The following is a 15,996-nucleotide window of genomic DNA, read 5'->3' as shown; positions in this document are numbered from 1 at the left end:
TCGCAGCTGGGAGGAGAGCAACCTCACTGCACGGTCATGGACACGGCCTGATGGGCTTTGACTTCTGGCTCTGCAAGAGGTAGGGGATCCCCTGACCAGACTCCCCCAGCTTCTCCAGAACTAGGGCAGTGCCTGCTGATACTTACCCTGAGATGACTCCCTGTGGTTGAACTTTGGAGTGTTGTAAGAAACAATTATCGTTATTACCCAATTAATAGTGTCAAGGTAGAAGTCCAAGCCCTTGTTTTTCGCATGGGCAAGTGAAACACCGTACACAAAATGTATGGTTTCATAAACCATGACATAGAATGGAATTATGGAGTCATTAAGGTTGGGAAAGACCTGTTAAGATCATCAAGTCCAGCCATCAGCATGCTAACTTAAGGCTGTCCAGCAAGCTTCCTGGGGTTGTCAAGAGCTTCCCAAAGTGGAGCTGAAGTGAGCTGTGAATGTTGCACATCTCCAGAGAGCACCACAGGGATATGCTGGCTTGAGGCTAGCAAAGTTGTAGCCGTGCATCAGAGTGCAGCACCTAAATGAATCATCTTTGTGTTTGCAAAGCTTTGGTGAAATATGGGAACAGTATCAGCAAAATAATTTACCCTGCTTGAGCTATCCTTCACTCTGCAGTCATGAAGTTCAACTTGGGGGTGCTGGCAAATAGTAGCAGAAGATGAGGCAGCAGTGTGCACAGGTGGGCATCCTGGTCTGACTCAGGAGCAGTGTGGGCAGCAGGACAAGGGAGGTTCTTGTGCCCCTGTGCTCAGCACTGCTCAGGCCAGCCCTGGAGTGCTGTGTCCAGTTCTGGGCTCCTCAGTTCAGGAGTGATGTTGAAGTACTGGAAGGTGTCCACAGGAGGGCGACAAAGCTGGTGAGGGGCCTGGAGCACAGCCCTGTGAGGAGAGGCTGAGGGAGCTGGGGGTGTGCAGCCTGCAGCAGAGGAGGCTCAGGGCAGAGCTCATTGCTGCCTGCAGCTGCCTGCAGGGAGGCTGTAGCCAGGTGGGGTTGGGCTCTGCTGCCAGGCAGCCAGCAACAGAACAAAGGGACACAGCCTAAAACTGCACCAGGGCAGGTTCAGGCTGGATGTTAGGAAGAAGTTCTTCACAGCAGAGCGATTGGCTCTGGAATGGACTGCTTGGGGAGGTGTTGAAGTCTGCACCCCTGGAGGTGTTTAAGAGGAGGCTGGATGAGGCACTTAGTGCCATGGGTTAGTTAATTATAAGGTGTTAGGTGATAGGTTGGACTCAGTGATCTCAAAGGTCTTTTCCAAGCTGATTCATTCTGTGGTTCTCCTCTCACCAAGCCTCTTTGGGGCAGATTATGCTCCAAGACCCTCAATTCCCTGCAACTCCAGCCTGCACAAAAGAGTGCTAAATAAACCAGAAGCCCTGGAACCATCTCAGCTGCAGCACTTCTGTCATGACACTCATTGCTGGAACCACATCAGCACTCGAAAAGGCATATGGGATTTGCAGAACATAAGCCTGCCAAAACGGTGGTCCCCATCCAAACACCCATCTGTGTAGACAGCAAGTTGAAAGCCAATGTTCTGCCACTGAAAGTTACAAGAGACATATGTTTAGAGTATCTAGCAGTTTGATTAATGTTTGGTTGTTGTCTGAAGCTAGAGGCACCTTTAATAGGATTGGGAACAATTACAGATGATGACAATGCAAGGCACAGAAATAGATTAAAGCTGACCTACTAAAATGATAATCTGTTAGTTTGGTTATTCTCCCATCAGTCAAGGTTGCTTTGCTGGAGTGCAGGACAACAGGAAAAAAACATCCATGAAAAAGAAATCACAGAATCAACCAGGTTGGCAAAGCCACTCAGGGTCACCAAGTCCAACCTAGAACCCTACTCCACAAGATTCACCTTAAACCATGGCCCTAAGCTACCACATCCAAACTACACTTCTAGGGTGGGTGACTCCACCACCTCCCTGGGCAGCCCATTCCAATGCCAATCACTCTCTCTGACAACAACTTCCTCCTCACATCCACCCTAGACCTCCCCAGGCACAGCTTGAGACTCTGTCCCCTTGTTCTGTTGCTTTGTGCCTGGCAGCAGAGCCCAACCCCACCTGGCTACAGCCTCCCTGCAGGCAGCTGCAGGCAGCAATGAGCTCTGCCCTGAGCCTCCTCTGCTGCAGGCTGCACACCCCCAGCTCCCTCAGCCTCTCCTCACAGGGCTCTGCTCCAGCCCCCTCTGCAGCTTTGTCGCCCTCCTGTGGACACCTTCCAGCACCTCAACATCTCTCTTGAACTGAGGAGCCCAGAATTGGACACAGCACTCAAGGTGTAGCCTGAGCAGTGCTGAGCACAGGGGCAGAAGAACCTCCCTTGTCCTGCTGCCCACACTGCTCCTGACACAGGCCAGGATGCACACAGGGCTTGCAGCTTGTCCAGTGCTTTCTGATTGCAGCCTCAATGTGGTGGGTTAGGAATTCCACCCCCCCTGACTATTGAAACGTACCAGAGCAGCTGAGATAGCTTGCAAAAAGATGAAGCTTATAGACACAATATATTTACAGGGATTTACAGTAAGAGACAATTCAGGAATAATACAGACATTAGAACTCCCTCCAGGACAAAGAAACTGCCCAGGAGGGACTCTAAGCCACACTCTCTCTCTCCCAGACAGACAACCAATGAGGTTAAACAGCCCCAATTCCCTCAGCCTCTCCTCACAGGGCTTGTGTTCCAGGCCTCTCACCTGGAACTCCAATATTTGCTCCAATATTTGCCTCTTCTTGTGCACGCTGATGGGGCTGGTAAGCTTCTGCTCAGATGAGGGATAATAGTCGCTGCCACCGCCACATTCATCTCCCTCTAAATCTCAAAATCCATCACCAGGTCAACAAAATCCTCCTTGAACATCCATGTCCTTTGCTGGGGAGTAATTCTGAGAGCTGCAGGTGGGACTGGCTGGCTGAGAAACAGATCCATAAGGCACTCTGTGTAAGGAATGTTGATTTCAGCTTTCTGTGGTGGCTTTGCTTTTGCAGCAAGGGAACGGCGCTGATTTAAGAGGGCTGAAGTTGCTACTGGAAGCAGCAGCAAGGTAAGGCTGCACCTGGCAGAACTGCTGAGGGCTCTCTCTGCTCCTTAGAAAAGAGATTTCCCTGCAGGTTATTGAATGTTAATGAAGGGATATTTTTTTGGGGTTGCTTCTTATAAAGAAAAAAAAACCCAAACAGATCTTGAAGTGATGTCAAATTCTGTGTCCAGAGAAGGGAGACAAAGCTGGGGAGGGGCCTGGAACACAAACCCTGTGAGGAGAGACTGAGGGAGCTGGGGGTGTGCAGCCTGCAGCAGAGGAGGCTCAGGGCAGAGCTCATTGCTGCCTGCAGCTGCCTGCAGGGAGGCTGTAGCCAGGTGGGGTTGGGCTCTTCTGCCAGGCAACCAGCAACAGAACAAGGGGACACATTCTCCAGTTGTGCCAGGGTAGGTCTAGGCTGGATGTTAGGAAGAAGTTCTTCACAGAGAGAGTGATTGGCATTGGAATGGGCTGCCCAGGGAGGTGGTGGAGGCACCGTCCCTGGAGGTGTTCAAGAACAGCCTGGCTGGGGCACTTAGTGCCATGGTCTGGTTGACTGGCCAGGGCTGGGTGCTAGGTTGGACTGGCTGAGCTTGGAGCTCTCTTCCAACCTGCCTGATTCTATGATAAGTGAATGCAGTGGGACAGTAAGAAAAGGATAAATAGGTAAAAGAGCAGAACAGATGGAAGCTGATCCTCCAGTCTGTAAAAGGATAATGCTGCCCTTGTTTTCTTGCATCCCTAGTGATTTTGATGGATAGTAATTAATATAATTAGGTTTTAGGTCATAGTAAAGTCCATTGTTTTTAACAGCAATCACGTTTAAAAATCCAGGAGAGTCAAAGCAAGTGAGTTGTGCTGATACAGTAAAAACAACAGGCTAAAATCTTAGATGTGACTGAAGCAAACACATTTCTAGATTGCCTTTCAGATTCACTCCCTAAATACGTTAATGTGAAACTGAGCACTGGACTATGAGTCACAGAATGAAGCAGGTTGGAAGAGAGCTCCAAGCTCAGCCAGTCCAACCTAGCACCCAGCCCTGGCCAGTCAACCAGACCATGGCACTAAGTGCCTCATCCAGGCTTGGCTTCAACAACTCCAGGGATGGTGACTCCACCACCTCCCTGGGCAGCCCATTCCAATGCCAATCACTCTCTCTGACAACAACTTCCTCCTCACATCCAGCCCAGACCTGCCCTGGCACAGCTTGAGACTCTGTCCTCTTCTTCTGTTGCTGCTTCCCTGGCAGCAGAGCCCAACCCCACCTGGCTACAGCCTCCCTGCAGGTAGTTGTAGACAGCAATGAGCTCTGCCCTGATCCTCCTCTTCTGCAGGCTAAACAACCTTAGACACAGCTTTCTTTTGCACCATTATTTGTGAGCTCTGTGGCCTCCACTCTGGCTGTGTGGAGGACATAGTTCTGTGAGGTCTCTTCCAACCCTGATGATACTGTGATACTGTGAAATGAGGGTGGACTTTTGTGTGCCAGGATTAGCAGAGCTTTCAAAGCACCTGTAAGCAGACTTAAAGCTGCTTAATTCAACCTGGGGTACTTTCAATCTCCACACTTCCAAACACAATTTATCCTTGCAGAAAGAGCTTCCAGGCTCCTGCTGAATTTGACCTAAACTTTGCCATGTCTTAGAAACTTAGAATCTCTTTTTTTTATGCAGCATCTTAGGCCTGATCCTTGCTCCTAACCTTTTAAAGAATGACCAGCAATGTTGGACTGCATTTAGGACTGTCGTGGGGAAGACCTTCACCTTGAATCTTTATCTTTCTGTTTGTAAAATGATGTATATTGCTGCACTGATTGTTTTCCTCTGCGTGTCACTCATGCCCGATGATTATTGTTCTGTTTGTAGAATGAGGCTAAGTGCAGGGTTCTGCACTTTGGCCACAACAACCCCAAGCAGCACTACAGGCTGGGGACAGAGTGGCTGAGAGCAGCCAGGCAGAGAGGGACCTGGGGATGCTGGTAGAGAGTAGGCTGAAGATGAGGCAGCAGTGTGCCTGGGTGGCCAGCAGAGCCAATGGCATCCTGGCCTGGAGCAGGAGCAGTGTGGCCAGTAGGAGGAGGGAGGTTCTTCTGCCCCTGTGCTCAGCACTGCTCAGGCCACCCCTGGAGTGCTGTGTCCAGTTCTGGGCTCCTCAATTCAAGAGAGATGTTGAGGTGCTGGAAGGTGTCCAGAGAAGGGCAATGAAGCTGGGGAGGGTCCTGGAGCACAGCCCTGTGAGGAGAGGCTGAGGGAGCTGGGGGTGTGCAGCCTGCAGCAGAGGAGGCTCAGGGCAGAGCTCATTGCTGTCTACAACTACCTGAAGGGAGGCTGCAGCCAGGTGGGGTTGGGCTCTGCTGCCAGGCAAGCAGCAACAGAACGAGGGGACACAGTCTCAAGCTGTGCCAGGGTAGGTCTAGGCTGGATGTGAGGAGGAAGTTGCTGGCAGAGAGAGTGATTGGCATTGGAATGGGCTGCCCAGGGAGGTGGTGGAGGCACCGTCCCTGGAGGTGTTGAAGCCAAGCCTGGCTGGGGCACTTAGTGCCATGGTCTGGTTGACTGGGCAGGGCTGGGTGCTAGGTTGGACTGGCTGAGCTTGGAGCTCTCTTCCAGCCTGCCTGATTCTATGTATATTGCTGCATTGCTTTTCCCTCTATGTGTCATTCATGCTTGACGGCTGCTGGCAATGTGAGTTTCCTTTCCTCTTTCCTGGGCAGGAATATTTTTAGTTCCATTGGTTAATAAGGAAATTTAATTAAGTCTGCCAGTGACTGGGCAGCTCTACCACCCTGCTCCTTCTTTGCAGTGTGCTTGACTAGAGAATGGAAGTTCTTCCTTTAAGATTCTATGGCATTTGAGTTAACATTCATCAGCAGCACAGCTGCTCATTTGTACCTGAGGATTATAGGCTTCTCTGTGCTGGTTTCATATGAGCAGGGCTGTTGTTACTGCAGGGGATAGCACCTGTTTTGTAATCCTATCTAAATGGCCCTGCCAAGAGCAGATCCCACTTGCAGAAAACAATCAGTGCCCAAATAATTGTCAGTCTCACTGCTGACAAGATAGAACTGATAGAGTTGTAAGAGTAGTGGTGAAAAGAAGAGCTGGTGGCTCAGGATGAACACAGAGCTCTGTGTGTGGCCACAGGGCAATTACAGAGCCATGGTGGCCACACTGGAACAGGTTGCCTGGGGAGGTGATTTGGGTTCCATCCCTGAAAATACTCAAGGTAAGGCTTGACAGGGCTGTGGGCAACCTGATCTAGTTGAGGATGTCCCTGCTGAGTGCAGAAGGGGTTGGACTGGATGAGCTTTGGAGGTCTCTTCCAGCCCAGACCGTTGTATGATTCCAGGGGATTGACCTGGAATACAGCTCTGCTGAGAAGGACTTGGGCATTCTGGGGCACAAGTTAACCATGAACCAGCAGGGTGCACTTGTGGCCAAGAAGGCCAGCAGTACTCTGGGGTGCATTAAGAAGAGTGTGACCAGCAGGTTGAGGCAGAGGATTTGTTTATTCACCCTGATAGGGTAAGTTTGGAGCTTCAGTTCAACCCCAGAGGAAGCAGCAGTAGATGATTTAAATGCAATTGCCAAAATATGTTCAAATTCTGTGATTAGGCTCAGAAGAGAGACCTAAATGAATGCTTGTACTAGGGGAAGTGCTGAACCTTCAGCACCAGTTGCCCAGTCATTCAGCACATGGAATTGGAGCACCTCTCCTATGAGGACACACTGAAAGAGTTGGGGCTGTGCAGGCTGGAGCAGAGGAGGCTCCCAGGGGACCTTCTTGTGGCCTTCCAGCATCTGAAGGGAACCTACAAAAAAGCTGGGGAGGGACTTTTGAGGCTGTGAGGGAGTGCCAGGAGTGGGAGGAATGGAGCAAAGCTGGAGATGGGGAGAGTGAGGCTGGAGGTGAGGAGGAAGTTGTTGAGCAGGAGAGTGGTGAGAGGCTGGAATGGGTTGCACAGGGAGGGGGTTGAGGCCCCATGGCTGGAGGTGTTTGAGGCCAGGCTGGCTGAGGCTGTGTGCAGCCTGCTCTAGGGTAGGGTGTCCCTGGGCATGGCAGGGGGGTTGGAACTGGCTGCTCCTTGTGCTCCCTTCCAACTCTGACTGATTCTATGAAGCACCAACATTGCCCTTTCTGGTAGGACTGTCATGGGAGAGAGGGAACTGAAAATACCATCGTGGCTTTTAAGGGCTCAAGGATATAAAGGATTCATCTTTAGAAAAGGGATTAATTTGCTGCTTGCTTCAGCTGCTTGTGAAGTGATTTGAGTCTTCCTAACATCAATCTTTCACATTTACCCAAGGGCAGACAAACTTAGCCATGAAAGTAGGAGTCATTGAGACCCATCACTCCCATACAATTGCTCCCAACGTGGTAGTGGGAGACAGCAGTGAGGACCCTGGAGCAATGGACAAAGGGGAAAGCAGGTAGGTCAGAGTTACCATTCTGTGTGTGTTTGGGTTTCTTTCCTTTGATAATTTGCACTGGAGCAGGCTGCCCAGAGAGGTTATGGAGTCTCCTCCTCTGGAGACTTTCCCAACCCACCTGGATGCATTCCTGTGTGAACTACCCTAGGGGATCCTGCCTTGGCAGGGGGGTTGGACTGGATGGTCTGGAATAGTGTGTGCAGTTCTGGAGCCCCCAGCACAAGAAGGACATGGAACTGTTGCAGCAAGTCTAGAAGAGGCCACCAAGATGCTAAGAGGGCTGCAGCAGCTCTGCTATGAGGTCAGGCTGAAAAAGTTTGGGCTCTGCAACCTGGAGAAGAGAAGGCTTCCAGGAGACCTTGGAGTGGCCTTGCAGGAGCTGAAGGAGGCTACAGGAGGATGGAGGAGTGATTATTTCTGAGGTCTTGTAATGAGAGGAGGAGGAGGAATGGGTTTGAACTGGCAGAGGAGAGATTTAGACTGGATGTTAGGAAGAAGTTGTTTGCAGTGAGGGTGGTGAGACACTGGCACAGGTTGCCCAGGGAGGTTGTGGAGCACAGAATCACCCAATGTGATCTTTGATCTTTGATCACATTGGTTGCTTCTGTGCTCCACAACCTCCCTGGAGGTGTTCAAGGCCAGGTTGGATGAGGCCTTGAGTGACCTGTTCTAGTGGGAGGTGTCCCTGCCTATGGTGGGGGGTTGGAACTGGCTGAGCTTTGAGGTCCCTTCCAACTGAAACCATTCCATGATTCTGTGATCGCTGGAGGTCCTTTCCAACCTGCAAGGTTCTGTGATAGGATTCCTCAAGCAGCACAAATACTTGCTGTCATCTACTTCTCTTCACCCTCTAGTGAAAATGAAGGCTGTGGCATGATGCTCATTTCTAATGGTTAGGAGCTGAAATTCCTTAGCACAACAGTGGGGGAAGAGTCCCTGACAACTGAGATGAAGTAATTGCTTTTGTGTTTCAGCAGATGCCATCTAACTCTGTTGGTTTGCTCTTCCCTAGGCCATGGTATCTGCCTGGTGCACTTGCAAGCTACAACAGTAACAACAACAGCAATAAAGATGAGTAAGTTTCTTTGTCATTTCATAGAACAAGAGTTCTGGGTGGCTTAAGTAGCAATGGAGAGGAATTATATATATCTAATAAACTGGAAGAGTTGGGGCTGTGCAGGCTGGAGCAGAGGAGGCTCCCAGGGGACCTTCTTGTGGCCTTCCAGCATCTGAAGGGAGCCTACAAAATAGCTGGGGAGGGACTTTTGAGGCTGTGAGTGAGTGACAGGAGTGGGGGGAATGGAGCAAAGCTGGAGGTGGGGAGAGTGAGGCTGGAGGTGAGGAGGAAGTTGTTGAGCAGGAGAGTGGTGAGAGGCTGGCAGGGGTTGTCCAGGGAGGTGGTTGAGGCCTCATGGCTGGAGGTGTTTGAGGCCAGGCTGGCTGAGGCTGTGGGCAGCCTGCTCTAGGGTAGGGTGTCCCTGGGCATGGCAGGGGGGTTGGAACTGTCTGCTCCTTGTGGTCCCTTCCAATCCTGACTGATTCCTGGGCTGGCTCAGGAGCAGTGTGGGCAGCAGGATAAGGGAGGTTCTTCTGCCCCTGTACTCAGCACTGCTCAGGCCACACCTGGAGTGCTGTGTCCAGTTCTGGGCTCCTCAATTCAAGAGAGATGTTGAGGTGCTGGAAGGTGTCCAGAGAAGGGCAATGAAGCTGGGGAGGGGCCTGGAGCAGAGCCCTGTGAGGAGAGGCTGAGGGAGCTGGGGGTGTGCAGCCTGCAGCAGAGGAGGCTCAGGGCAGAGCTCATTGCTGTAGACAAACCCTGCAGGGAGGCTGTAGCCAGGTGGGGTTGGGCTCTTCTGCCAAGCAACCAGCAATAGAACAAGGGGACACAGTCTCCAGTTGTGCCAGGGGAGGTCTAGGCTGGATTTTAGGAGGAAGTTGTTGTCAGAGAGAGTGATTGGCATTGGAATGGGCTGCCCAGGGAGGTGGTGGAGTTGCTGTCCCTGGAGGTGTTGCAGCCAAGCCTGGCTGGGGCACTTAGTGCCATGGTCTGGTTGATTGGATAGGGCTGGGTGCTAGGTTGGACTGGCTGAGCTTGGAGCTCTCTTCCAACCTGGTTGAGCCTATGATTCTATACATAACCTCTAAGGAGACAACACACACATGTTAACTTCATGCACATCGATTATGATGCCCATGCTCAATAATATTATTGATATCTCTTAATGGAAATAAATGTACTTCCAAGTGAATGCAATAAGCAAAAGCATTTTGGTAGGCCAAAAATCTATGAAGAAAGTTTTCCTTACACCATTCAGATGGTTCTAGTAAATAAATACATGTGGGAGCAAGGGCCATGTGCATCCCATGAAGGTCTCATGGTTTTTATTCTTTTCCTTAGGGAGAAGAAAAAGAAAAGAGAAAAGAAGAGGTAAGACAAAAAGGAGTAATACTTCTATTCCCAAGACAGGGAATTTCTCACTAATCATGGTTTAACTTAGTCTGTAACAGCTAAAAATGTACATCTATTCCTTAGCAGGTCAGAAAAAACTAAGGATGGAGAAACAGGAAAGGCCAAGGAAAAAAAGGAGAAGAGCAAAAGTAAGGATAAGTCCAAGAAGAAGGAAAGGAAGGAAGAGTAAGTGTTTGTTTTCTTTCTTTTCTTTAAGATCCTGCTACTTTAGTCTCATAAAACTGCTTTTGATGTAGAACCAAATCCATTCCTGGGCACCCTGCATACAAGATGCTTACACACCAGTGAATGAGTGTACACCCTGCTGGCTTTCTCCCTGCAGTAGGGTTGGTTAATTCCACTTCATAAACTACAGCAGAGGGAGTTCCATCTCAACATGAAGATGGCCACTATAAGGTGACAGATGCTGAGTGAGGAGGTTTTAAACTTTGTTTATTTTACTGAAGCTGAGGCAGCAGTGTGTCAAGGTGGGCAGCAGAGCCAATGGCATCCTGGGCTGGCTCAGGAGCAGTGTGGGCAGCAGGACAAGGGAGGTTCTTCTGCCCCTGTGCTCAGCACTGCTCAGGCCACCCCTGGAGTGCTGTGTCCAACTGTGGGCTCCTCAATTCAAGAGAGATGTTGAGGTGCTGGAAGGTGTCCAGAGAAGGGCAACAAAGCTGGTGAGGGGCCTGGAGAACAGCCCTGTGAGGAGAGGTTGAGGGAGCTGGGGGTGTGCAGCCTGCAGAAGAGGAGGCTCAGGGCAGAGCTCATTGCTGTCTGCAGCTGCCTGCAGGGAGGCTGTAGCCAGGTGGGGTTGGGCTCTTCTGCCAGGCAGCCAGCAACAGAAAAAGGGGACACGTTCTCCAGTTGTGCCCAGGACAGGTCTAGGCTGGATGTTAGGATGAAGTTGTTGGCAGAGAGAGTGATTGGCATTGGAATGGGCTGCGCAGGGAGGTGGTGGAGCTGCTGTCCCTGGAGGTGTTGCAGCCAAGCCTGGCTGGGGCACTTAGTGCCATGGTCTGGTTGGTTGGCCAGGGCTGGGTGCTAGGTTGGGCTGAATGAGCTTGGAGGTCTCTTCTGATCTGGTTCATTCTATGGTTCTGTGAGTTCACATGCACACACAACACAGAACTGCTGTTCTAGGAGTTCACATGCACACACAACACAGACCTGCTGTTCTGGGAGTTCACATGCACACACGACACAGACCTGCTGTTCTGGGAGTTCACATGCACACACAACACAGACCTGCTGTTCTGGGAGTTCACATGCACACACGACACAGACCTGCTGTTCTGGGAGTTCACATGCACACACAACACAGACCTGCTGTTCTGGGAGTTCACATGCACACACAACACAGACCTGCTGTTCTGGGAGTTCACATGCACACACGACACAGACCTGCTGTTCTGGGAGTTCACATTCTTTGTTTTCTTTCTGTGAATGATGTCAGATTCATCCTTCCCAGAGCTAGACTTTTCCCAGTGAGAATTGATATCACATATTAAAAGATTAGTTGTCACATTTTCTTTTTGGAGGATGGTCAAATCCATTATCAGACAAGGAACTAAATTCTGAGCAAAGATTGACATTACATTTGTCACCATAAACTGAAGTGGGACCACCAAGCTGATTTTGCTCAGCTAAACCTGGGGTTTGCATCCCAAGTCATACCTAACAAGCAGCTTCACATTGCTCATGCACTCAAACAGGAAGCTTAACTTGAATAAAGACAACTTATTTTACATCTCAGTTTCTGAAATGCTTTAATCCTCAAAATCATTATGTGCATTTTTAGTCTCTTATTAAATCTCCATCCCCCCCCCACCTCTGCCTATCATTTAGGAAGAAGAAAGATACTTTCATCATCGATCCGGCAGGGAATGTGTATTACAACTGGTTGTTTTGCATCACAATGCCTGTCATGTACAACTGGACCATGATTATTGCTAGGTGATGTAACCCTTCAATGGCTGCACAAAACTTCAGGCCAAATGGGACCTGGGGCTGTTTAGTCTGGAGAAGAGAAGACTGAGAGGGGATTTCATCAGTGTTTATAAACATTTAAGGGCTGGGGGTCAGGAGTAGGGGGACAAGCTCTGCTCACTGCTCCCTGGGATAGGGCAAGGAGCAATAGATGGAAGCTGCAGCACAGGAGGTTCCACCTCAACACAAGAGGAACTTCTTTCCTGTAAGGGTCACAGAGCACTGGCACAGGCTGCCCAGAGAGGTTGTGGGGTCTCCTTCTCTGGAACCTTTCAAGGCCTATCTAGATGTGTTCCTGTGTGACCCGAGCTAGATTGGATGGTCCTGCTCTGGCAGGGGAGTTGGACTGGATGAGCTCTTTGGGTCCCCTCCAATCCCTGCCATCCTGTGAGCCTGCATAATGGGCTATCTCAAAACAGATAAACAGATTTAATGCAAGGATTTAATTTTCATCTCATGATCATTTACTTTTGTCTTTTCCTACCCAGAGCCTGTTTTGATGAGCTTCAGCACGACTACTTAGTGGCATGGTTTATTATTGATTACATTTCTGATGCCATCTATGTTGCTGACATGTTTGTAAGGACAAGAACAGGCAAGTATACTCAATGCTTACTTATTCCTCTACCCATGTATGTGTCAGGTCCTTTAAAATGTTCAGTCTAGCACTACTGTTGTTATCTGGGTACTCTTGATGCGGTGCAATGAGGTTGTTTAGCCTAGAGAAGAGGAGGCTCAGTGGTGACCTCATTGCTGTCTACAACTACCTGAAGGGAGGTTGTAGCCAGGTGGGGTTGGGCTCTTCTGCCAGGCAACCACCAACAGAAGAAGGGGACACAGTCTCAAGTTGTGCCAGGGCAGGTCTAGGCTGGATGTGAGGAGGAAGCTCCTGGCAGAGAGTGATTGGCATTGGAATGGGCTGCCCAGGGAGGTGGTGGAGTCACTGTCCCTGGAGGTGTTGAAGCCAAGGCTGGCTGGGGCACTTAGTGCCATGGTCTGGTTGACTGGCCAGGGCTGGGTGTGAGGTTGGACTGGATGAGCTTGGAGGTCTTTTTCAAACTGGTTGATTCTGTGATTCTATGAATCATCCAAGCTGGAAAAGACCTCACCACGTCCAGCCAGCAACTTAACATTTATGTACCATCTAGCATTTGCACCCAAAATGGTTTCTAAAGTAGATTTGGATTGAGATTAAACAAATCCCAGTTGATGCCCTAACTTTTTTTCATTATTATTCACAACTTGATTTTAGGTTACCTGGAGCAAGGTCTTCTGGTGAAAGAGCAACAGAAGCTTAAAGAAAAATATAAGACATCCTTTCAATTCAAATTAGACTTTCTGTCAATCATACCAACTGATCTCTTGTACTTTAAAGTAGGGCTGAATTACCCTGAATTACGAACAAACAGACTCCTCAGAGTAGCTCGGATGTTCGAATTCTTCCAGCGAACAGAAACGAGGACCAACTACCCAAATATCTTCAGGATCTCAAACCTGGTCATGTACATTGTGATAATCATTCACTGGAATGCCTGTGTCTACTACTCAATCTCCAAAGCCATTGGATTTGGGGCTGACACGTGGGTCTATCCCAACACCTCTGATCCCGAATTTGCCCGTCTGACTAGAAAATATGTCTACAGTCTCTACTGGTCCACATTAACCCTGACTACTATCGGTGAGACACCCCCTCCTGTGAGAGACTCTGAGTATTTCTTTGTGGTTCTTGACTTCTTGGTTGGAGTACTGATTTTTGCTACCATTGTTGGTAATGTAGGCTCTATGATCTCCAACATGAACGCTGCCAGGGCAGAGTTCCAAACGAAGATTGATGCTATCAAGCAGTATATGCATTTCCGGAACGTGAGTAAAGACATGGAGAAAAGAGTTATCAAGTGGTTTGACTACCTGTGGACCAACAAAAAGGCTGTAGATGAAAGAGAAGTCTTGAAGTATCTGCCAGATAAACTAAGAGCAGAGATTGCAATCAATGTTCACCTGGAAACACTGAAGAAAGTTCGGATTTTCGCCGACTGTGAAGCAGGTCTGTTGGTAGAACTGGTTCTGAAACTCCGGCCGCAAGTTTACAGTCCCGGAGATTATATCTGCAGAAAAGGAGACATTGGACGAGAGATGTACATCATCAAAGAAGGCAAGCTGGCAGTGGTTGCTGAAGATGGAGTTACCCAGTTTGTGGTCCTCAGTGATGGCAGTTACTTTGGAGAAATCAGCATTCTCAACATCAAAGGCAGCAAAGCTGGCAACCGAAGAACAGCCAACATCAGGAGTATTGGGTACTCGGACTTGTTTTGCCTGTCTAAAGATGATCTCATGGAGGCTTTAACAGAGTATCCTGATGCAAAGGCTATGCTAGAAGAAAAAGGCAGGCAAATCCTCATGAAAGATGGGTTGCTGGACATGGAAATTGCAAATCTGGGAAGTGATCCTAAAGATCTGGAAGAGAAGGTCACCTACATGGAAAGAGCGCTGGACAGATTACAAACCAATTTTGCCAGGTTGTTGGCTGAGTATGAAGCTGCACAACAGAAACTGAAAATAAGACTTACACAGATTGAGAAAATACTGAAGCCAGTCCTAAAGCAAGAATTTGCAGACTTAGAAGCAGCAGATTCACCCACAGATAAACCTGGGATGTCAGAAGTGGGATAAGCAAACCGCTGGAGGTTGCTGCTAAGACTTAGGGTCAGATCCTGCAGGAGGCTGAAAACATTTCTAAGCTTTGTAGGAGCTGACTGTGAATAATGAAAACTTATTTGTTGAGGTAATGTCACTGATTTCTGGTAAGCAACACATATTTGGCAGGTTTGGAGAAGAAAATTCAGAATGAGCATGGAGGACAATACCTTCCCCTTCACAAACAGGTGGTACTGTGTGCTGATGCTTTATGTACTCTTTCTGTAACACTGCTCTACAGCAAATGCCTTCCATTTAGAGGCAGTCATGTAAAGAGAAAGCAGGTTGGAAGAGAGCTCCAAGCTCATCCAGTCCAACCTAGCACCCAGCCCTAGCCAATCAACCAGACCATGGCTCTAAGTGCCCCAGCCAGGCTTGGCTTCAACACCTCCAGGGACAGCGACTCCACCACCTCCCTGGGCAGCCCATTCCAATGCCAATCACTCTCTCTGACAACAACTTCCTCCTAACATCCAGCCTAGACCTCCCTGGCACAGCTTGAGACTGTGTCCCCTTCTTCTGTTGCTACTTGCCTGGCAGAAGAGCCCAACCCCACCTGGCTACAGCCTCCTTTCTAGTAGTCGTAGCGAGCACTGAGGTCTGTTCTGAGCCTCCTCTTCTGCAGGCTGCACACCCCCAGCTCCTTCAGCCTCTCCTCATAGGGTTTGTGTTCCAGACCTTTCATCATCTTTGTTGCCCTTCTCTGGACATGTTCCAGCACCTCAACATCTCTCTTGAATGGAGGAGCCCAGAACTGGACACATCACTCAAGGTGTGGTCTGAGCAGTGTTGATGGGGGACAAAAGGATGCCATTACTTTGTTAAAGACTCAATCTGTGCACTGAGGAACAAGTGATATTCTGGCATTTAACTCGATTCTGAGTGTTGGACTTTGCAATCAGCATTCTTCCAATTCAAGTCTTAAACCCACTTGGCCATCTGTGAGACAGCAGATGGGCAGAAGATCTGTCTGGCAGCAGACCCTGTAGGACAGCAGTGTATTTCACCGGGCACTTAAGAAGCACTTTTCTCCTTTGTTGAAGAGTTAAAGGCTTTCTGTTAAGAGAAATGTGTGATAAACAACAATCTTTGATTAATAAAGACAGAGATCTACTGTTCAGTTTTTTCCCTTTTATTGATCTTTCAGTCTATAAGTTTCAGGCAGTAACTGCCTCTTTGTTGGGAATGGAAAAAAAATGTTTTAAACCACTCCAAAACAAGAGAGAAAAACAGAATGGACCTCCAGTATCTTACTCACTGTTTGTAACTGGAACTCTTGCATTATTTGACTTCTATAAACATATATTTGCTGTAAAAAAAACACCCTACTAAATGCAGAGTTTCCTCCTGGTGCAAGACAGAAATCATCTGCTGTAAGAAAATGTCAAC

General features: G+C 49.0%; 1 protein-coding gene across 2 annotated transcripts; it reads left to right on the top strand.

Annotated features, from left to right (window-relative positions):
• The first annotated feature begins 7,367 nt into the window (after window positions 1–7,367).
• CNGA1 (cyclic nucleotide gated channel subunit alpha 1) lies at window positions 7,368–14,939 on the top strand. Of its 2 annotated transcripts, XM_064149426.1 has the most exons (7): window positions 7,368–7,475; window positions 8,488–8,550; window positions 9,874–9,903; window positions 10,009–10,110; window positions 11,773–11,880; window positions 12,402–12,508; window positions 13,166–14,939. In XM_064149426.1, exons 1-7 carry the CDS (start codon window positions 7,369–7,371, stop codon window positions 14,581–14,583), a joined length of 1,935 nt encoding a protein of 644 aa, XP_064005496.1. In that variant the 5' UTR covers window position 7,368; the 3' UTR covers window positions 14,584–14,939. The 2 variants fall into 2 exon arrangements, with proteins under 2 accessions (XP_064005496.1, XP_064005495.1); XM_064149425.1 differs by lacking the exon at window positions 11,773–11,880.
• Window positions 14,940–15,996: the final 1,057 nt, after the last annotated feature.

This window comes from Pogoniulus pusillus, chromosome 9 (genome assembly GCF_015220805.1).
Source record: "Pogoniulus pusillus isolate bPogPus1 chromosome 9, bPogPus1.pri, whole genome shotgun sequence".
In the NCBI taxonomy this organism is placed as follows: Eukaryota; Metazoa; Chordata; class Aves; order Piciformes; family Lybiidae; genus Pogoniulus; species Pogoniulus pusillus.
Note: the sequence above shows the minus strand (reverse complement) of the source record. Positions and strands in the feature narration are given on the sequence as shown.

Coding starts and splice junctions, on each gene's coding strand:
- CNGA1 (XM_064149426.1), top strand. CDS start 7,369: ATGAAAGTAGGAGTCATTGAGACCCATCACTCCCATACAATTGCTCCC. Junction 11,881..12,401: donor TGGACCATGATTATTGCTAG/GTGATGTAACCC, acceptor TTTCCTACCCAG/AGCCTGTTTTGATGAGCTTC. Junction 12,509..13,165: donor GTTTGTAAGGACAAGAACAG/GCAAGTATACTC, acceptor ACTTGATTTTAG/GTTACCTGGAGCAAGGTCTT.